The 24,098-nt window shown below is 40.4% G+C and overlaps 1 protein-coding gene across 1 annotated transcript in view; it reads right to left on the minus strand.

Annotated features, from left to right (window-relative positions):
* Window positions 1-12,863, minus strand: part of myom3 (myomesin 3) — a 51,034-nt gene extending 38,171 nt beyond the window's left edge. Inside the window, exons 1-4 of the mRNA XM_070835257.1 lie at window positions 12,757-12,863; window positions 6,890-6,994; window positions 871-1,024; window positions 38-195 (exon numbers count right to left, since the gene is read on the minus strand). Coding sequence (XP_070691358.1) covers window positions 38-195; window positions 871-1,024; window positions 6,890-6,994; window positions 12,757-12,863 — 524 coding nt within the window. The remainder of the gene's footprint in view (window positions 1-37; window positions 196-870; window positions 1,025-6,889; window positions 6,995-12,756) is intronic.
* Window positions 12,864-24,098: the final 11,235 nt, after the last annotated feature.

The raw sequence follows: 24,098 nt of genomic DNA on the forward strand, positions 1-24,098 counted from the left end.
ACACTGAATTTATCACAGCAGAAACAGAGGTTCTTACCATGTGACCTTTGGGGGCGGACAGCCCTGGATGGTGCAGGAGAGTTTGACGGTCATGCCCTCCCAGACAGTGTGAGCCCTCAGAGGGATTGGAAAGTCTGGGGCCTTCTGACTCAGACGCTCCAGGTACTTCATGTGGTCAGATGCCCTCTTCTCTGCCTGTTGCACAGAAAAGCCAAAAGCGAAGTTTTCCAATGATGTGCCAATAAATAGATTTTGCATCTCCTGAAGTAAACTTGGTTTATTTTCTACAGGAAGTGTCCAAGTGCTTCACAAATCATTAAAACAAAATCAGAGAAACAAATAAAGCAAGTAAACACAAAAATGAAAAATAAATGGATACCAACCACTAAAAAACATGGATTTTTTCATATCATCTCTATATCAAAGTTGACTAAACTAGGTCACTAAATTGGCCTTGTTTTTCACAGTGTTGTATATTTTTCATCCCAAGAAAATTGCAGACACTTTCATTCAGTGCACATAAATAAAGGTTAAAAAAGTGTTTCTAGTTTAGTGAAAATATAGAGTAAAAAACTGGAAGATCTGAATTGAAGGTCCTCATCACACGTCTGCAGTAAAAAGACAGAATGGAGGCTTAACTTTAATTGTGTGGACACTCTGAGCACTTTAGTAGGTCGACCATAACGTAACGCTCTCAGAGTTTGTGGTGAAGTCCTCATTCTAATAAATTGTCTCTCCTGCTGTTGTGAAACCTGATAACTCTTAAACTTTGACCTTGAGTTGTTGAGAAGATGATGAACAAGGTTGAGACTCAAAGTATTATTGCGTCCTTGTTATAGATTGTTTCTGAGACCAAAACTTGATTTGTACCTGTTTGCGAAGAGCCAGTGTGTCCACGCGTGTGCGCAACTCGTGCTGGTTTCTGATCACATCCAGCTCCACCTTCTCAGCCTCGTTCCCAAAGAGGGTCCACTTTTGTCTGAGATACTCTTCATCAGCAGCTAGAGTTTCCTTCAGGATTTCCCTGATGAAATACAGCATGAAGTTTGAGAACTTTTTCTGTTTTTTGGGTGATTGTTTTAACCTGTTTTAGCTGTTAAGGGTGATGAAGAATGCAGACATGTAACTTTACAGCAACGCAGCAACATCAATATTCCTATTCAATAACATTCATATTCATATATAATACTGGTGAACAATGTTCGGATGATAATATGCACATTTGAAGTGGTTATTTTCAGCTGCACAAAATATTTTCAACCAACAAATTTTTAGTAGGCTGTCAAAGCAATTTAGACCTCCATCAGATGAGGTGATGAGAGTAGAGACAGCAATTCAGACAAAGGCGTGAACATGGTTTGTAACAACATGGGTCGGTCTGCGAGAGAAACAAACAGCAATTTGACATTGACTTTTCTTTCTTTTTTGGCACGAAAATGTTTCTTTCTGTCCCAGTCCATTTGCAGAGCATTGCTAGTCTAGTGATATTTGGCAGCTTGTTGTTTGAGAGGTTCGGTGATGATGTCGGGCGGTTTGTCGCTCCATTTATACCTACGTGTCATTTCACATGAGCACCATTCTCGCACCCGTTCAAAGGTTTTGAGAGGTTCATCATCTATCAGCGGAATATCAAGCCTCGCTGCCACTGTTGATTCACGTCGCTGTGAACAGAAGCGCTGGTGCCTAGCACTCTGAAATCTCACATGATGATGTGCGCCTCTCCAGGACTCCTTCAGGTGTGGACAGTTCAAATGGTTGCTTTGTCGCCTGTGTGACATCCTCGACTTCTCTTTCATCAAGTTGGGTTGTCATGGAGATGGCAGGTGGTTGTGATAGACTATTCACTCTGTAGAAACAATTTTTATCTTTATTGGGGTGGAAAGGTGGCATCGTAAGTTGCTGTTGCAACTGGGGACTGGGTCTGTTCAATGCATGTGGTGACACACTGAATCCCAATAAGCCGTCAGTGAAGCCATCAGGAACTCTATAATATATACACATGTTTGGTATGTTGTAGCTGTGAATAGATCCATACATACATGGCATCGCACATTCTCCTGTGTGCAAGCACTTCATCTATATATGCATGAACTTATATGCACTCTAAACCCACACAATCACGAGTTTTGCCTGCCTTTTTAAATGCAGCCTTTTAATACTCTTCTCTCTCATTGCCAAAGGGGTGTGTATCCTGAACCATCTTTTGATTGACAGTCCCCAGGGCTTAATTATTTGAATGCGTACTTCTCACACACACGTTGCCACAACAGAGACACTGAATCTTAAATATTCGCAAACATTTCTCTGAGGTTTAATGGCCACTAGAGCATGAATGGCCCTACAAATGTTTGCGATAATTCAGTGAAATGCACAAACAGCATGAATAAATGGGCAAATAAAAACGTGCATGCGTAGAGGCATATCCGAGTAAGCGCGCACCCATACACACTCGCAGTCCTAGGGGCTCAGAAACACGGGTTTTGACTTTTCTGCCTCAGGCTCATTTAGTAAAGTGTGTGCTTGTCAGTGTTTTTAATCTCTGTGGGCTCAGAGATTTTAAGCCTTGAGGGAACGAACCTCTGGAACACATCAAGTCAGTGGGTATGAGAGGGCTTATGGCTTAATTATTACTCCAAATGGAAATTTTAATATTGCTTATTGGTTCAAAGAACACCAAACCCCTCCTGCCAAGACAAACCAGGCACACCAAGCACAAGTCAGCTGCATAATTTATGATACCCCTTTCCATGAGCAGAAAATAGGAGAGAAACCATTATCTAAATCAAATGCTAATGTGAAATCGGAGCCCCTTTTCCAACGCACAAAGATCTAGTGCATTCATTTCCACACAAATCAAAACAAATGTCATGCTGCCCTATCTTGCAACACTCTGGTCTTCCAGAAATAGTGTGCCAATCCTCGAGAGCTTTCAACTTCATCCTTCAGCCCTTCCTCTCTTATCCTGGGAGGAGTCAATCATCTGCGGCATTACTAGATTTCCAGCCTCCATCCTAAAATATCCACGTGCACCATGTTCATCAGAGCACATATGGAGGAGGGTGAGATGGTGAATAATTGAGGTTTGATGGAGAAATTGTGCTTCAGAGGGAATCAACTTCAAGAGGCAGAGGGCTTTAACAGGTGGAAAAAATTTGAAAGTGAGACAAGACCGATGAATTAGACCTGAGTACTTTAGCAGATAGGATAGGCGCTCTGTGATGAGATGGAGGGTTGTGGTGGTAGCACTGGAGAGGGCACCTAATGAGATGCCAAGTTGGCAGGGCCACGCTGTTGCAGCTGAGGCTCATTACTGTCAGATAGGTTTTGTCTTTCAAGACTATGTGATTGCACCCTCAATGACTTTCCTCCCCCCTTTTCACCCTCCCTCCTTGGCAACTCTATCCTCTAGCGTTACCCATCCTCTCCTTCAATACTCATTGTGACCTCTGTCTGTCCATCTGTTTACTGTTCTCAGCCACTCACCAGCCAAAGCTTCCTTTCATGGCTCGAAGAAGAACATATCTGCGTTATTTTTAGCATTGATGAAGGAGTCTACATTGACGTCAAATCCTTTTTGACAAAGCAAGTCTAATTATCTTATGTATGGATTGAAGGACAGGAAAGAGGCTGCCACTGAGCGTGTAAATATGAACATGCTATTGAGTCCCTCCACAAATACTATGTGACCCAGAAACGACAAGTTGTCCTTACAATAGAAAAGGGATTTTATTAAAGCAAATAATATCACAAGAGGCAACTGTCCCCTTGCTTCCTGTTCTTGGTGACCTAAACCTCTCTATTCTGGGACTTATTTTTAGATATGTGACATCCTCTCCATGACAGCTGAGCAGTAATCCTGTCCTGGCAACGTGATCATAAGACACTTAAAAAGTAAAAGATGGCTCACACATGTCATCAAGAAAATCCTCTCAGATTCTGATTCACTAATAAGTCAAAGACTTTCTGTACTGGCAGGAAAGTAAGCTGAAGTACAAGCCACATACCTTTTTTTTCTAGCGTCTCGTAAGGTTTGCACTTGACCTGTTACTTCTTTTGGTGAAAACATATAACTTGTATGTCCTGGATTATCAAATTGTTTATAGAGACATGTCTAAAAAAGTCCTAAGTGTGATATTTGTCATTAAAATTGATCGTTTTTACTACTTTCTTTCAAGGCTCCATCTAACAATTATTTCATTAATCAATTCATTTTGTCTGACCAACAGTACAAACCCCAGATAGATACACAGTTTCCTGTTTTATAAGACCATAAAAGCAGCAAACTCACACATTTGAGGACGTAGAGGTATTTTTGTGGTACTTTTGCCCAAAGAATTACCTAACTATTAACCAATTATCAGATTAATTGAGTGATCGTTTCAGCTCTTTCCGAGGCTCTTTCCTCTTCCTTATCAACACAAAAGTATCCCTGTGACTCAGTTGAATGGTTGTGGCATATTGGCTTCATGGCATTCTTGAGACAGCTGGCCTTTTACAGACAGATCAGTGAAGAAAGAGCCCTGATTTGTGTTGTTTATTGAAACTCTCTGTCGGCATAAAAGCTCTTGGTTGTCAATGGCTTGCAGGGCAAAGCATCAGCAAAACTTGACCCACTCAGCTCTCTCAAAGTGGATAGAGAGGATGTGCTGGTGACTACTGATGGAGAGGCAGAATTTTATGACAAGCGCATATAATCCAGGAAGGAAGTCATCTGGAGAAAAATGGAGGCTTCGGTTCAGCATGAGAAGAAGAGAGTCATCCACAGTTGTTGCCATTTTGTATCCACAAGAGGCTCTGCTCCAAAATGAGAAATAAACATAATGTCCCCAAGCTGAGAGCTACAGATGGAGAAGATCTGAATATTCCCTGTGGTTTCACTGATATGTTTTTGTGAAGCTTGGCTATTAGAGGTAGGGCTGCCATTAACAATTATTACACCACCACACCAGCGACAGTCGTTGCCAGACGGCTGATGTTGTCACACTGTCTGTCCGTCAGTCCAATTCTCTTGACCGTATAATCTCAAAAACACTTTGGGGGATCCTCAAGATTCACTTGGACTCAAAGATGAACTGATTAGATTTTGGTGTTTTGTGAGGTCACTGTGACCCCACAAAACACGTTTTTGGCCATAACACAAGAATTCATCTGCTAATTTTGACAACATTTCTCTAATAGAATAAAATGATGAAGTGGTGACATTTTGTTTCCAAAAGGTCAACTTCATCATAATGTTCTGAAAAAACACTTTCCTGGCCGTTATTCAACGCCCCACCTCAGGAGCAGAGGGGGAGATTGTGACCACATTTGGTCAGGTACTAGTCTTGGGTCTGGACAGACTGCAACTTGAATGGTTGCCGAAGGCATTCAACCGTGAGGCGGTGATTATAGTTTTCATTATTATTTGAGTGCTGCAGATAGAGTCACAAAATCATTGCGATAAAGGCCATGTTCTGAGAGGGATGTTGTCCGAACAGGGTGCAGGATGTAGGGAGGTAGTTGTGAATCGCTGTAGCCCATTTTGAGTCAATCAGTGCCAGAGTGCATGAAAAAGCATCAAAATAGAGCTTGTTTATAGAGAAAATCACCTCCACACAGGAGTCTGGACTGAGCCCCTAATGTCCTCGGATCCTATAAACCCCCCCCTCCAGGGCAGACACACACAAAGTGCGCCTATCAAGCGAGGAAATATTTCAGTGAGACACGTATGTCAGCACTAACATAGGTCAAAAGTTGACCACGGCAGGATGGTTAGGCTTATTGAGTCTGTCACAGTTCACCTGTCACCTGTCTTGCTTCTCAATGTCATGTGATCCATTGCACCAGACACACCAATTTGGTGTCGCAGCTGGTGTGATCCCATCGCAAGATGCTCTCTAGTTTGTTCTTGTTACCATTGGCTATTAGAAGTTTGGAAAAATGTTTTTGTCATATAATTGCTTTTCCTGCATGACTAAAGCTTTGATCAGGGAGGATGGATCAGTTGTATTTATTACTAAAAACTTGGTAACTTGGTACCTATGAATCAAGGAAAATAAAGCAGATCAAATGCCGTCCCTTTGCCTGTTTAATCTGCTCCCTCCTGCTAATATGTCAGAGCTGGTCTTCTTTACCTCACTGCAGCATTTCAATGCATGTGTGAGTGTGTGTGAATGTGAAAAATTAATTTGCTGCACAGGTGCGAGTGACTCTGACAAAACATACATGTCCGTTATAGTCTCTGCCGCTAACAAATCTTTTATTGAATAGCAGTCCTCTGTCTTTCTTATTAGCAAAGTGCAGTATAAAGCGTTCAGCTAGCAGCTTCTCATTTTAAGCCGTTGCTGGCAGCAGGTCATACCAACTGTCAACGTTGATTTTGTGATGTCAGGCCAAAATAAAACTTGGCTTTGGTTGTTGGGGTTTGTGTGTTCTCTGCAGCCATTATCTGTACTTGACCAAAGATCACTTGTGTGAGAAGAAACTCTGTAACACTGTTTTGCAATCACAAGTTGACCTAACATTACATATCCTCTACCGCTTTGTAAATATAAGTATTGAACGGATGACTGAAACGACGATACTGTCAGACAAAATACATTTGCCAACCATTTTGCCATTGGCTTGTGGGTTGGTATCTAACCCTTTAATTTCATAACTAACATTGTGGGCACTGTGTTGCTAATCAATAAGCAGGAATGCATAATGTGATATTTACATGTGATATTTATGACGTATTGTGATACAGACATTTTGGCCACATCCATTAACCCATTAAGAATTTTCAACTGATTTTGCAGATAATCTGTTTCATCAACATAGATATTGATATTGAGATATAAAATGACACACTCTGACAGAGGCGTTTATCCACATCATGCTGTTTATTTTACTGGATCCTAAATCTCACCATGTCCTATGGCGGGGGAAGTTGTCCATGTCCAGGATCTCTTTGACAGACATCAGGTCAGCAGGGATGATGGGATAGAAATCGGAGTAGGAGGCTTCCTCATCACTGATGCATTCAGAGAACGTTGGAAAAATAAAACAAAGCCTTATTAACATCAGATATCCTGCATATCATCAAATGACACAGGTGAAAGATTAAACAATAGATATTTTCTCTTGTCATCCTTCACACTTATTTATTCTGTTGATGGAAGGATTGAGCATTCATATTAGCATGCCTGTTCATTTTGTCATGGTCTAAGGCACATTATCCAATCTCAAGTTCATCAAACTATTATCCTCCTCTGCCACTAGAAAGCAGTAGCGGCTCTCCTATTCTCTTTCTGAACGGCAGAGGCCATACGTCAGAGAAACCTCCAGTAATGTAGGCAAACATTTTATACATGAGGTTTCATTTATTCAAACACTCCAAGGATTCAGTTTAAAACTGGCAACTCTTATCTCGTCTCCACACTGAATACAGCTTTAATGGATACATTTTGTCTCCTCGTGCTGTGAAGAGCCAGCAAGGTAAACAATGACGAACCAAAATCAAGCAGAACACCATGAACTGCAAAGAAGTGAGGTGCCATGGAAGGCAGGCCCTCTTTGAAATACAGTGTCAGTATTGTTTGTCACGCTAATACCCTCTGTCAGTGTGTGCAGCTCAGGGGTAAGCCACCCAGCGTGGATCATTGTGTGCCACAGCAGATTTGCCACTGATCAGTATAAACACGCACTACAGTGTTTTCTAAAATATTACACATTTGCAGATTCAGATTCAGCTCATATTCACATACGAGACAGATGTGAATGTATTGTAATTTCTCCTTTCTGTCTTCTCTTGACAAACACGAGATGAGAGTTAAGAACAAGATATCAGTGTAAATGCCAGTGTGGGCTACAGTTTTGTGTTACACAGCTGCTGGGAACTGTGCATATGATCTCTTCAGTTTGTTCTGTGCAAGTTACATATGGTGCAGTGTTTAACACCTTTTACTAGACTAGCCTGGTGCTTTATCTGATCAATCTACTGATTGCGTCCCATGTGTGGGATATAAAGCCTAATCCAACTACCCAAGCAGGGTAGTGTATGACCTGTTTTCTCTATAGTGCAAGAAATGTTATGACCATCATCAGCTGCTTCTGCTCTGCCACTGTTCCCTTTTTTCTCGCTGGTGAACACACACGCATGCTATTGTCTACAGGGAGTTTATATAATCAGGAGGAACATGGGCTGCTGATATGTGAGCACAGCCACTGGTGACAGTGTGGTGTTTGTGGGCCAAATGGTTTTGGACCTGAGCCAACTGGTCTTTCATGGTACAATGGCAATTTTAATTGTCATAGCATACAATCATCTGCAGTGATCAGTTTGTAATCCACAGTGTGTCTGTGTCGACTGGTGGTAGGACACGATGAAGCAAACACACATACAGTATAGTAAAATGAATCTAAGTCAGAAGCTCTGCCAGTTGCTGTCTCTTCCTATAGGGACTTAAAGTGGTCTCTTTATTATGGGCACATAGTCATGCAAACACACACACACACACACACACACACACACACACACACACACCACTCACCACATACACACAGATAATAGGCGCGCACGTGTAAGCCTACACTAAAACATGAGCTCTTGTTTTAAAGCAGCAACAATAAACTGTGCTGACCTTTTCGATGTGCACCCCCATAAACAGGAGAGGGGCATTTGTTATTAGCAACAAGGTCACTTGAGGCGATGAAGCTGAGAGGCATTTTTGTAACAAGAGAAGCATTCATTTTTGCCCTCCCTTTATCCACAGATGACTGCTGCTCTTCTAACAAGAGTAATTACAGCCATAGTGAGTGGATGTTATGAGTTTGAATTCTTTGCTTGCTTTTCATGTGTTAAGAGATCTATATTTACAGCATGCTTTTGCTTTTGCTTTTGCATTGCAACACAACACGGGTCCAAAGAAAAGGATAAATACAAAAATAAAAATGTTGAAGTTTGGATGCCAGAACTGTACATTTACCCAGGTGTGTATTGCACAACGCCCAACTACTGTTGCTGCTAACATCTAGCCTCAGGCATTACTTTCAACAAACCATCCTACAAATGGCAATGCAAATTGACATGACTTCTCGTTTTGGTTTGTTTGTAAGCTTGGAAATTTCCCCATTTCATGGTACTCAGAGAACAACTTCTGCTTTTGCTGTCTTATTTTTCTCTTTTCCTTTGTTTAGGTTCCCTTTGAGTGTGCTGAGAGGCTTGGGCCGTTGAATAATGTAGCACAGAGCCCGCGGCTGGGCAGTATCGCTCAAGTACAGCCCACAGACATCTACACATACACACTCAGGGCATGCATAACAGGAACATGCATACACATGTGCTCCCACACAAGCAAACAAACTTTGAAAAGAGCTGATACTACCACTGTATGCAGGAGAAGAATTTAGTGCATTTATGTGTTTATAAACTTCCTCAAAATATCAACTTGGTACCTAGGAAACCAAAAACCAAAGAGGAAAACTTCAGAGATGCACTGGATGATCTGCACTCATTGTTGTGTGCATCACAACAGCTTGTACTAAGATTAATTCTTTACCTATTGTAAAACAAGGAAAACTAAACAAAACTGTGCTTTGCTGTAGTAGTTTTGTTTTCTAAACCTACCCAAAGGACGCTGTGTTCAATCTAACATGAAGTTAAATTTGACTGTGCTCCCACCGAGAATGTTCCAAGTATAAATTTCACAATGCACCTACTTTCTCTCTCTCACTTCTCTTTAATAAAGATAAAAATGAACTCCCAAGTTCGGCTGATGGAATAATTGCTTATTTTCAACATCTCTAAGGTGAAAATGGGTCCAATTCCCTTTGTTCTGCAACAGAGATTGCAGACCCATAGGTTAGCTAAATTTGATAATGCACTGCAGCAGGGGGGCTGTGAAAATGAATGCAAATTTGACTTGAGACTATTAGGGTAGAACCAGAAGTGATTTCTGTCAGATCTCACTGGAATCATGTGGGAGCACCCGTGTGCCCGTGGATGTGTGACAAATATGCTCATAGTGTAATGGAATAAGACATTGTTACTTTGCTGATATCTTACGTGAGTAATACTTGTAAATCATTACTTTTTCAAATTTCAAGCTAGAATGTAATACCAAAAAACAGAATACATCTTTGGTGAAACTCAACTCAAAGTCCATTCAGTAGCTGTTCTGGAGCTTTCAGTCATACCATGTGCCCAGGTGTCATGGAAATGTTGAAATGCAATTTTTCTGAGCTTTTCTCATCTGTGTTTGCTTAAAAGCTGAAGTTCAAAGGTCATTCTTGGCCTTGAGATTGTTTTATGAGCTAACTGACATTAAAAGTAAGGTCATGCTGCTTGCCTGTTTCTGACTTGTAATCTGAAAGGCCATTGTTTTATGGTTTTTTATAGTGGCTTAAAATGTTTGCATTATTGGAGTCTCATTTGCTGTGGTTCATATTTATCTTTTCAGGTTGACATACTGGTTGTCAGGAAGACCTCCTACTGATGCTTCAGCTAATAGAGTACTAACCACAAGGTCACTGAACTGCAACTGCACCCAACATTGTCTTTATTTATTCAATGACCAACTCTATTTTGTGTGTGTGTCTGTGGGCATTTGGGCATTTTTACTCATTACAGATAGATCTAACAGCCTAGCACACAACAAAATGCATGAAAGCAAAAAGCTTTGGAGGAATTTGAGCTATCCCCCAAAGCCTCCAAGCTCTTTGTTGACAAAGAAGGTAATAAGGCATTGATTATATGGAAGTGATTTGGATATCTCAGAGGCAATGAAGTGCAGATTAAGACGGTCTGCAAAATGTATCATCAGGCGGTGCTAGTGGTGGAACGGACCCTAGTTGATCCATGACGTTTTTTGCACACGGTCTCTTTGTGTGTCTGTGGCACAGTACTCTTTTTCATGGTGTGACCAACCAGATAGTGCTGTGAGCGAGACATTGAGAGAGACAAAGTTGGCTGCATCCGAGCCAAAGTAGCACATTTTTATATAAATTTAACCCTACTCCTATTTTTTTTTTCTGATTTAGTCATTGTTAGGATACTCTTCAAACTGGCAGCATTATAAAAAAATATATATTGTGATAAATATTAATATTGATCAACATGGAGACAGTTATTGTTGTCATACTTTTTGCCATATTACCCAGCCTTAGTATGTGTTTGGTCAAGAGGGGACATGTATCTTCGGTCCTGAAACATACTGAAAACTCCTGTAATATCATGTTAGATTGATCACAGGGAAACACTGAAATATAACTTGACTGATGTATTGAGAAATGCTGCGTGCATGTATAAGCTTGAGGTGATTTGCCGTTCTCTGTCTGTGTGTGTGTGTGTGTGTGTTGCTATGTAGTTAATCAGGACTTCATCCCCAACCAGAGGCACCTTAATACCAGACGGTCTGTGGTGGAGATGGTCTCAGCAACAAATGTTTGTGAATACTGTATGTGAATGTGTTGTGCTAGCAACTACCGCCAGTGGCCCACAGGGTATACGTGAGTGAATGCAATGTCTCATTGAGCTCAGAATAACCAGCCTGCCAGATGTTTCTCTTTAATAAATACTTAATGTCATCCTGCAACTGAAAAACAAATCAGCTGTGATCAATCAGGACAGTTTTGCACACATTGCGCAACATACTAATCAGATTAACACATAAAAGTCTACATTTATGGCAGAAAGAAACGCCTCAGAAGAATCAGTTTTCTGATACTTGTAACTGTTATCAGCTATCGGTAAAATGTAGCTGTATTATGAAACAATCTTGGTCTTAACAAGCAATTTAGTCTATGAATCCTACATCATAGTTTTTTTTTTTTTTTAACAAATGACTATATTTGCCTGAGAGTGAGATGATTTAACTCTGTTTCAATATTAATAAGCCCTTTTTAATGACTTTTGTAGCCTCAAGTGTAATTTTCCTGATATTAGTGCAGTGAGTTCTCTTATTTTCTCTCACTCCAAGAAACTAATCTCTGAAAAATCCCTGAAACAAGAGACACTGCGCTGGAATTTTCCCCTAGTTTTTAATTAAAATCATTGTTAAGGGCTCAATATGAGACTTGATGACTTGTCAAGATGAATATTATGTTATGTTTTATGTTTTATGTTAAGTAGAACCTCTCTACTATGAAGTAATGCTGATTATGCAATGTCTTATTAGCCAGACGATAGAGAAGCAGTGTTGTCCCAAAGGTGAAGGGAGTGTATTTCTAAACCAAACCAAGACAACTATGATATAGGTAGTAAAGATTAATGAGCCAATGTCTTCAATGTGTCATTGACCACTGCACTTGGTCACTGTAAATCCATTTACAGTAAATCCTCAAAGCTGTAGTAGCTTAAAGGCTAAGGCAATATTCTGTATTTTTTTATTATTGTTAACAAATCCCATGAAAAGGCCAAAACCAGTTATGCGTTGGTCTGTCTCTCAATACTTTTTGACCCTTTGAGGGTCCAGACTTGTAGGTTTGAAACCTATGGACGAAACCACATAACCTAACTGTATACAAATCTAGCCCCAGCAGCTACAACAGTAAAATGCTACATAATAATCAGTCACAGTGATAATACAAGTTCTTTTACTTTTATGCTTTAAGTGTACTTGATACTTCTCACTTAAGTTTAAAGTACAGAAATATGAAGATTTTGAATACAGGACTTTTGAGTATTTTTACACTGTTGTATTGATACTTCTACTTCAGTAAATGATCTGAAAACTTCCACTCTTCCATTTATCCTTTTTAACTTCCAGTGCAAATGTTAGGAGAGCATGTTTGCACCTGGAAGTGAAGGTCTTCTTCCTGATCTGGGAGGACAGTTGCATGCTGTGAGACATCTGGGACGCCTGCTCCTCCTGCTCTCGCCGCATCACCATCCTGGTTTCCATGGTAACCCCCCCGACTGGCACCTGTAGAGGGAGGGGGTGTGTAGGAGGCAGTGCGATACAGAGTTAACAGGAGTCCCTCAGATACTAAAGGCACTTTAGCTTCGTCCAGGAAAGTGACTACATGACGTGTGTGAGCAGCCAGCATACACTTTTATCTGGACCAACTCAGAGATGTATGTTTCATACTGAGTGCAGATGAGTTGCCAAATGAATGGCCCCTTTACATTGTAGGCACTTCAGCCTTGGTGAGAGACACAAGTATTTTTCATTATACACCTTAAAGTTTCTAGCACTTTGCTCAGTTGAGGTGTTAAAGTAATGACTATTCCATATTGTGGTGATGCAGAGTTGTGAACTGCTATCCAGCTGCATCCCTAGAGAATTATAATTGAGCCCAAAGGCTGTGTGAGTGTATGCACAGTGTTAACTGCAACATTTAGCTCTCTGATAGGTTAGTGCCATCTAAAGGGGCATAATTCTTCTGATATCTTGAAGTGTCTTGGGACTAACAAGCCAAAGACACAGCAGGGCGCTACTAATAACATTATGCTTCTGAATCAATATCTGCTGCAGTTACATCCTGGATCGAAAGAGTTTGTGTGTCAGACTTCCATCAGCCTCCTGACTTCCATTTGCAAAAGAGTGCCAAACACTCCTACCACAAATGGGTTTCGATTGAAAATGTCATTTGTGCACTTTGGAGAAGAAAACTGGTGTTTTAAATTCAATGGTAAGCACTTTGAAACAGACACAGTCTTTAAAGGTTCAATATCCGAGATTCAGGACCGCTAGTAATCACACTAGAGCACCAGAATCCCAGACCAAACCAAACGTACAGAGAACAAACAGCTAACGAGATCAACAACAGAATGAAGTTTGACCTTTATGTCTATGGTGTCAACTGACGAAGCATGCTGGGCAAGCAAGAGGATGTACATCTTGGCTGTTATTTTGTTGGTTGGAATATTGATTTTTTTACAATTTTGATTCAGCCGCCGCCTGGCAGCAGCCACTTCAGGCTCAGAACGCCATTACTCCACTATACGTTTACATAACATATCATTGTTACTCTCTTTATTGATCTTCTGAATGTTGTATACAGCACAGAAATACACAGAAACCAGCAAATATTCACGTTTAACAAGCTGGAATCCGCAATATTAATAAATTGGCTTTTTTTCAAACAATGAAGTATTAGAATTGTTGCTGATGAACTTTAGTTTAATTGATTAATCGTCTCAGCTTCAAAAGGAACCCATTATGTGATTTACTTAAATGTCAGCAGCCACATTTTATGCACATAAGTCCTGTCTCACATTTTCGTCGTTTGTCTTGGCTTTTTAAATTAGATACTTAAAATTGTATGAATTACTGTCGATGTCATGTTTTTTCATCAGAGTCCAGGGTGGTTTTAGGCGTAGATGTGGAGAAAAGGTGGGTTTTGGTCCCACATTAAATGAATCACCCCTTTGTGGGCTGCTGAGCTACTAATAATTCATCAGTTGAGGTCCGCCATGCTGCTGCCCACACCCTGCCCATCATTAATCACGCTGCTGCTCTGGGGAAGTGAATGCAGAATGCACCCAACAAACAGAATCAGGTCGCGCCTGAGTGATAGCTTCATTCAGCCACTCCCAATAGCTCCCACCTGTGTTAGCGCCATAACCAAGTGTAATGGGTTATTTCTTCTCATCTCCCTCAATTATACAATGGAAAACAGCAGTGAGCTAGCTAACAGGCTAATAGACTAGCATGCCAGCTGATTCCCCTGTTCCTCTTTTTGTGGCTCGCTGTTGTGGAAGGAGGAAGCTTTGTTTGAACACTGTTAATGGAAAGTCGACCTCTGGCGCATTAAAATTGATCAATCTCCATGGGTAGGCCTGGATCTTGGGCCCCTGGAGGGAGGGGAGCAAAAGCAAAGCAGAGCTCTTTTCTACACACAGAGCAGTTTTTAGTCTCTGGAGTGTACCGAGAGCTCACTTTCCAGGTCTCTGATAATAATGTATAAAAGCAAAAAAATTGTATCAACAGAGGAACAAGGGGACAAATGATTCACTATTCTACTCACTGAAGGGGAAAGCATTGTCTGCACACAACAGGAGTTTGCTTTATGCCATCCCCAGACAGTAATTAAAAGCTACATCCACTGAGGCCATCAAAAGACGAGACCATTAAGAAGTTCAGCAAGCTTGAGAAACAAGAAAAGACTCTCAAGAGAAATGCCAAAAGAAAAGAAACCTTTCTGACAATACAAAGAGAGAATGATAATCAACAGCATTATCCAGATGTAGAGGCACAGTGTGTGCATCTTTCTCCTGCAAAGTGTTGTGGGTTTTTTTTTTTTTATTTCATTGAGGGTTATCACATACTCTAATGCGCCAGTAATCTGTCTTAACTGATTTAAAGGCATAAAAACAGCTGTGTGCCGTGTGTGTTAGGTTCAGATGAAGGCTGAGTAAAGGAAATCCCACTCACGCTTTCTTAAAAGAAACAGGTGAAGTCCTCTGGGTGTCAAAGATCTCTGGGACAGATATATCCCACTTCCTTTTCTGTCTGCCTGTCTGTCTCTCTCCTTGAAGATCTTGGTCAGTCTTGCTGTCTCACCTCACAGATTTACCTCTGTCTGTCTGTCTGTCTGTCTGTGTCTACCTCACTCCCGTCTCTATGCTTCTCTTGATGAAGTGGCGAGGGTGACCCTGAATACAAAGAGTCCTTCAGTGCCAAGAATGTGAACAACACAATGCTCTCTCATTCTTAAGTTGGTAAATATAGACCAATGACACCCCCCCTGTTCACGCACACACACACACACGCACACGCACATTCACGCACATTCAACTTTACACAACACTCGGTCCTAAATGGATACGCAAAACCACCACAGACACACACAGATACAGATCATTGCCATCAGTCAGATCGATTTACAGACGGCTCCGAGGACAAGCAGCTAAGAGATGACACAATAGGTCCCTGCACAATAAAAGAGGCTGGAGCAAATGACCTGAGCAGCTGAGAGGAACAGCTGGAATGGCCTCAGGAGAACAACTGGCTCCAGTGGAACTACAAATGTCTGCTCAATAACTGTCACTAAAAGAAATATATATTTATTTCAGCACTATCCCACTTGGGTACAAGGAATACAAAATTAAAGGCTGAGAAATGACAAGCGGGAAGACAGGGCCGACAGAGAGCTGTGGGGAGAGAGGGAAGATGCCGAGAGAGAGAGAGAGGGAGTAAGAATGGAAAACAGAGGGAAACAAATCAGTCTTTAAGTCGACTATGGAGCTACTGTGAGAGTGACGCTCAAACCTTTTGGTTCCTCTTTTTTAAAAATGTGACCTTTCTAAAAAGCAAGAGGTTGATAACAGTGGAGGAAACATCTGAGTCATCTGAGTCCACCTGATTCTGCTGTTGCACCCCGCCTTTCATCCTGCTTCTATTTATTTATTGTTTATTTAGCACGGACAATGCATAGTACGTGTATTGTGGCAGAGCTCAAAGCTCATTTTCATCATCATGCAGCTCCTGGGAAGAGGCCACTAATGAATGATGTGAGGGTTGCAGAGATAAGAGATTAGACCATTATTAGAGTAAATCAAAAACCTTACACCAAAACCCCCACAGGAAACACTGAAAAAAAACAACAGCAAACACCCACCTCAAAATGAACAACAGTGGAATACTAACCATCAGGGATCACACCATCAGCAAGCCTAACACAGTACAAAACATTTCTTATATATAAATATTTCTTTATCTCCTTTCTCTGCTCCTCCACTTTGTCTGTCTTCTCTAACACATAATGTCTTCCTAATGAGACTTTTTGGTACAAACACATTATGTGTGTAACTTTTACACAGTGTAATGATGAAGTTAAAGCAGTAAAGCTCTTTGGTTGACAGTGTTGGACGGTCCAGAATAAAACTCGTCTCATCAACTATTGGATGGGCTGCATAAGTTGAATCGAGTGGAACAGAATGTCAGTTTGATACTAGATTGGATGAATTGTAATAACTCTTTGTAATGACTTTTAAAGCAAAAAACAAAACAAAAAACTGCTTTTTTTTTTAGCATTTAGCTAAATCACAGCTGTTGGTCTTGTTTTGTACATTTTGTATTATGAATATATTCAGTGCTGTTTAATTACTCTACATTGGTATCATTAGTTGTTGACATGGTAGTTGTAGTTGCTTGGTTTGACTTGAACTGATCCTTGACTTGTACCATCCCCTTTTCCATATTCTGCCTGTTCTTGCGTCTCCTCTCCTTGTACAGTGATGTTTGATTAGTTCCTGGAACGTGTCCACTGTTCTGTCTCATTAAACTGATACTCTGGCGGAGTTCATTAGAGCTGTGTGTTGGGCTGATATACATTCGATGCAGCAAAAAGTTTTCTTTTCTCTGCAAGCAAAACCTTGAAGGAAGCCTGATTCTTTTGTTAAAATTAAGTGCCTTGTTCTGGTTGTATGATTTTTGTATGATTTGGCTATTTTTCCCCCTACAAATAATTTGAAGCAGTCCCACTTTCTATTAGAATTATCTGTGATTGTTTGTGTGTATGCGTGTTTGTGTTTCCAGTGGAGCTGATTGACAAGGACTAAAAACACACAGGGGCTGCGAGGAAAGACGGCATCACTCAAGGCCATAGCATTGTGTGGAAGGATGGGGGGGGGGTTATTTATAAGCTTTTAGTGGTCACACCTGCCTCTGGAATATCACCACACAATACAAGCTACAGTTGCCAAGCCTTCTCTTTGAATCATACATCGGCAGTGACTGTCAGACTAAGAATAACTACTGGGACTGAGCAGCTGAGGGCCACCTTTATTAGGTCTGCTTCTTTTGGAAGACTCCTCAGCTTCCAGGTCCACTGGGAACATCTCATGTCAGTGTTTTCTCACAGTGTGCACTTGTGGAAAAGGGGGCGCTGCTGAGTTTTCTTTAGAGCTCCGAGATAATGGAGCATTTTTAAGTTTCAAAAGTGTCTGTATATTGCATGATTTATTGAGATCACTCAATCCTGCAAATTTGGTTGCACTTTTTCAGACCACCTGAAGCACAAAATGTGTAATGAGTTTGTACATGTACCAGGTGACACGTGTATGGCAAGTCAACAAGGAATAAATATTTGCTGCACTCTCAGAACGACTTATCGTGTTTTATTAATAATTAATGCGTATTCACAATTCATGCCTCCTCTGTGCTTTTACTTGCATACATTATAAATTAAAGCCGGAGTCACTGTGACTGTGTGGCAAACACTTACTCCCTGATGGATGTTCTTGCATTTTATCTGTACCTCACAGATGCCAAGGATATCGACTTAATGTGTGGGTCGCTGTGGAGAGAACAGACTTTGATATTGCAGCTGCATTCCATGTCACTTTCAGGTCACTTTGACAAGGGACAAGGGAAAGTGGAGGTTGGAACAACACTGAGGGATTGACATGGATAACTTGCTGGTGTGCCCACAACAGAAATATTTTATTTATGGATTTAAAAGGTTAGCAATAAAAGACCCTAACAGCTTTTAATAGAGTAAATTGCATTACTTTTGATATACCTACTAATTCAAATTTTTATCACCTTGAACTGCTGACATCTCTGGATTTAATCTAGTGTTTGCAGCCACAATTGTCAGTTTTAACGCTGCAATTTGTGATTATAAAGTTTGAGATCTCATAGAACAGAAAATCCACATGCACCCTATTTGTAATGATGACTTGGAGGTTAGTTTTCATGTTTTTTTTTTCCCTCTCCAGTTGCAGCTCATATTTACAGTAAATCTGGCATAACATGAGCCAGAGGCCAGTATATGAAGTGATATCATTTTAATGTACACATGGCATGACTTTGGTTGCTGTGGTGCCATATGTCAAATTCAAGCTATCACTGTTCCATAAAACTTTCTTTTCATCTTCTCACCTACCAGTGACAGGGCCCAGAATAGACCTTAATGGACACCAATGTCTCCTGGATGATCCATCATTTCCTGGCCAGCCCTGACAGCTGTTTTCGTGCCTTTTTCTAATCAAGGACCCATTAAGAGCTCATTAGAGTGCAAGAGAGGAAAGGGAGGGGGCGAAGTGATTGCATCCAATTACATGCAGACTTCAATTCATCAAGTGATTTGGTCTGGGAGAGAGGCTGGTGCCTCTTCAATGGGGATGGCAGGAAAAGGGCTGCATATTGTGAGTCACTTCTCATGTCAGAGTGGAAAAGTACAATGGAGTTTATCCGTTGGATGCTCCCAAACTTTACAAGCCAAAATGTCCTTGGCTAATACAGTATATATATTATTGCTCTTTTGATATGCAGCATCACTTCAGCATTATGATAAATAAATGATGCTTCATGAACCTTTTATTAGGCAGTAGCCTGGCTCCACCCTCTGAATAGGCACCCACATCTCAGACTTGCTTAGGGATTCAAATAAGTCTGGTCTTGTGCTAATTGATGGCTTTTTGTTTCCATGGGTTGGAGAAGTAATCAGATCTTAGTCGACCAGATTGATTGGTATCAATCGAAAATGATGACAGTGGGATGGACACATCAATGTCAGGCTGAATTAATTAAGTTACACAAACTTTGCAATTCAGTCAGATAATCAGGCTATTTACACTGTGGCTCCTTAAAATTAAATTTAAAATTAAAATTACATTAAAGATACATCACATTAATATTGATGCACGTCTTATTTGTATATTACTCTTTTCTGTGAAGTTGTAAAGTTGCCCTAAATGTGTTTAGGGAATATTGTAAATTAGGTATTCATAACTAAATTCTCCAAAATAGCCGTCTGTTTAAATCTCAAAGTAGAAATTAAAAGTTCTCTACTAATATCAATATCAAAAAAATTCAAGGGCAAATTCAAAGTATTTTTGTTTTTTGGGGAAGAAAGTATGCATATCTGGACTTTTACACAGATGTTAACTTTTCTGGCAGTGATTAGAATCAAGATCTCACTGTACAAGAGTCAAGCCTGGTTGCTTCCCATGTGCTCGCAGTATGAGAAATGACTTAAGTGGCCGTCAATATATTCATTGATCCAGGGCAGACACACTCTTTGCTATGATTGAAATTCTACTGCAGAAGCACTGGGTTCCTCTGAACTACTATTCGCTTTTTAAAGTCCTATCATGCCTGTGGCACTCGAGGGTTTGCCCTGCAATCTCTTATTCGATCTTCTCGGGACTTGGAGAGTTGACAGAGGAGAAAGACAGCCTTCTGGCAAAAAGAAAAGAGCCTGTCAGTGCTGCCAGCCAAGTAAAGACACCTGTCCAAAAGTGAGCCAGATGGGAAGATGGAGGGAAAGAGCACAATGAAAAGCTGCATAACATGCCCTGTGCCATGTCACCCCTTTTCCAAACATGCCAGAGACTGGAAATCCCTTTCACCATGAAAACACTCTCCTATCCCCGCAGTGTGTTGTCAAGATGATTGGCTATGTGTTGCGATGAGAATGAGAATCCCTGGCTCACTCCTCTTAGCCATTTTACACCCTGTTTGATGAGTTCTACCAAATTTTTCTTGACTGGATCAACCCCAATTTCTTTGTCTCACTACCTCCCACACACTCCCACTCACAGCAGCCATCTCACATTTATTTCATCATGTTTTGTTTTTTTTGTCTTAGCCTGAACAGTGAACTTTGCTGGTGTGTTGCCCATTCCAGCTCTCCGCTCAAGTTAAATCACCCCCTACACTGCCTACTTTTTCCTCTGCTCCTTTATCAGCCCTTATACTCACTACAAGCACAGAGCCCACTCACATGTCAAGGGCAGCATAGTTGGCTCGATCTCAAATAGCAGAACAGAAGCATCATGTTCAGTGACATGGTGGGGCTTTGATGAAGAGTGTCAAAGAATGCCTCACGGCTATGAGATATGAAGTGTAGCATACTTGTACTAGTTCATACTGGTTTGCTCAGAACAACATAGGAACATTTAGTATCATATCAGCCTCTAACAACATCCTCTTCTGCTGTAGTTGTTCTCCTATAATTGAACAAAAACGTTCCTGTAAAGAGACGGAGCAATCACTTAGCCTCGTAAGGTGGCTGTCTAAACCTTGTAGCCCCTGCATTATCTTTGCCATGGCAGTACACTGTCTGTCAGATTAACTGTATAATTTGTTTTTATCTGATCATTAACCTACATTGGTTAAATTATCATACAATACTCCTTCTTTGCTTATACGCAGAAGTCCAGGTTGGAAATGCGCTTCTATGTTATGCATGCGCAATGTGGTTGCATGCAAGTAATTTCTATAAGGCAACCTGGCCATTAATCTGGGCTTTCGACATGTTTCTTGTTGATACTGTGTTGCAGGATGTATTGATTCAATTTTGCCATCATTTTTCATAGTGTAGGTTTTTAGCATTTAGCTACTATTCTGCAAAGTGTACTTTATTTCTACTCAGTCAGTGCAGTTTGTTGTCATGATTTATGAGGGTGTTCCTTTTGTCATATTGAATAATCTTTCTGGCTTTGTGACTGATGCACCTGGAACTCTGAAATTGGATTTTTGGTCAACTTTCTGCCCTGAAAACACTGTGTATGTGTTGGGATGTTGACAGTGCTTTCGTCACACCCTGAGTCTGACCACTCTGTGTGCGCCTGTGCCCACAGAGGAGCCAGTGCTGCCTACCAGGGTTGGCAGGGGGTGTTCTGGGGAGAATAACCTCCAACCTCAAACCTCGACTGAGGGCACCTTTGGCTTCACCGCTGCATAAACATTTCTACACCAATCTGCAGTTTGGAAAAGAGGAGTCCTATCTGGAGAATGCAGTTCTCTGGGCCGCTGTAGACTTCTTTTTCTGACACATTTTTCACAAATTGCTTGATCCAAATACTGGAACTCCTTATATGAAGCTGCGTGAATTGCTAGATAGAAGATTGTTGGCACTACAAAACATGGTGGTACAGTACGTTTGTACAGCAAAACACTAACGTCGCTGTTGTTTGATTGGCTTTATTTTAACTGATATGATCCATCAGAATATTATTATTATATCTCTAGTAAATGGAAATACAAATGCAATGATAGACAGACCTTTTTTTTTTTTTTTTTTTTTTTTTTTTTTTTTTTTATTAAAAGCATCTACTTCAAAAGTAAGATCCTTTTAAAATTTTAGGGATATCTGCTACATCTTCCCTGATGTTATAAATATATAGAGGTCAGGCTTTTTTTTGTAAAGAAAAAAAATCCATTATGGTATCTGATAGCAGTTGCATAACCAAGCACACAATGGGTATTAAAGCAGAGATCCACCCAAGGCTTATCTTATTCCTTGGAAAACGTCCCATGGATGCGCATAGCTACACTGTTTCCCTCCCTGTGTTGGACGGTTAAATAGGAGGATCACTTCCTCTTCTAACAGCTCGGAAAGGAAGGGAAAAGAAAGGGAGAAAAATTACAGGTAAATCCCCTTGCCAGGTTACAAAAGCTGCAGTAATTTGAGAATGAATTGTGTACTAGCTACTACATCTACTGCCTGGCTGTATGGCTGGATGGGACTCAAAACATTCAAACTGCTAAATGGTTCAGTTCAGTTCAGTTCAGTTCACCAGATTGTACAATGTGGACACATGGACACAAAACACTAACACTTGAACAATTGAACACTCAATCGAAACCATACACTCCTTAGCAGCAGGCTGATCACTTGTACTTTGGATCCTTTGTGCAATTCACCTCACCCCTTTTATTATCTGAGGCAGTGAACATGTGCAGTGTGTCGCAAGGATCACTGCCTTTTTAAATGCAGCACTTCCTATACTGAATGTGTTATACAAGTTGTTTAGTGTTCTAGCGAATTTTGCTCGCCACACCTGGAGACTAAGTGACGGAAGTTAAAAAGAAGAAGAAGAAGTTGTTAAGAATACAGCTCAAAAAGCAAAGACTTCAAAATGAATAAGATAGTGAATGCATACATAAAGCAGTCTTCACGTTTATGATTGCTGTAGTTAGAGAATATCTGTTTGTAAAAAAAGGTTCTCTAATATTATTTTTTCAGCATTTTAGTAATATGACCCAAAGATTTTTTTCAGTGTTTATTATCTCATGTTGAATGCAACAGTCTTTACAATATACACTTTGCAACATTTATTACAAATTCATGATCTGTAATACAGAATTACATTTGTGAATTTACATTCATTTGGCAGATGCTTTGTCCACAATATAGATCTACAGATCTGTGCTCTACACTGTGTCCATATGTGACTCGCATCGCACTGTTTCACCACACGCAACGTTATTACTTTACAACTCTGTAGAAAAGATCACTCTCAGGCTATGAAGAACCCAGCCGTTATCAGCGTGACTTACATTGCACCATGACCCCACCTTTAATATATTTTTACACACTGTATTTTCTTCCCCCTCAAAGAACAGCAAACAATGAGGAGAACAGAGGTCATGAACAGGAAAATATAAAACCTCACATGTCTTTTCTCGTGTATGGATGTAGTCTTTTATTTCATACAACACGAATGTGGAAAAAAAAAAAATCTCTAGTAGCAGTTCAGTCATTTTAGTCCCATTTCAAACAGCTCGAAATGGCACAAAGGGCCTGGGACCGTGTGTAATGATTTGCTCAGCCAAAGGCAATCAGGTTTGTTTTCATATCTAATCTATAAAGCTGACTGTCCACATTGTAATTTAAAACTGACCAGATTGGGTTTGTGTGTTGAGAGAGTATATTAGGTTGTAATAATTTGTCGTCATAGTGATGGCACACAAATGCTCTTGCTGACTACGTGCTGTTTATTCTGCCCTTTTATTGAGAAAGCATGAAGCCACTTCTTCGTGCAGCTGAGGGTTTGTCGGTCCCAGCCCTTTTCAAAAAGAAAACATCTAAAAAACGGATTTCAGTAGACTTAGTTGGATTTCAGAAATTACTTACTGAATTTCAAACATCTTACAATACAAGCTGCTTGGTGACTGTGGTGATCATGTGTTTTTTCTTTATGCATTAACAAATTAGATTTAGCTTTTAACACACTTCTAACACCTACAATAACAAAGTGAAAAATAGTATTGATGTGAAACAAACTGATATGTATTCTGAAATATGATTAAGGGACACTTTCAACTTCATGTTGTAGTTTCTATATTTACTTTGCTGCCTATGACACATTTTAACACAAAACTATCACTCTTCTACTTAATAAATAAATCCATGACAACAGGTGGTTACGTTCAGAATTGACTCAGTAACTTTGAAAT

Source organism: Pempheris klunzingeri, chromosome 8 (genome assembly GCF_042242105.1).
Source record: "Pempheris klunzingeri isolate RE-2024b chromosome 8, fPemKlu1.hap1, whole genome shotgun sequence".
In the NCBI taxonomy this organism is placed as follows: Eukaryota; Metazoa; Chordata; class Actinopteri; order Acropomatiformes; family Pempheridae; genus Pempheris; species Pempheris klunzingeri.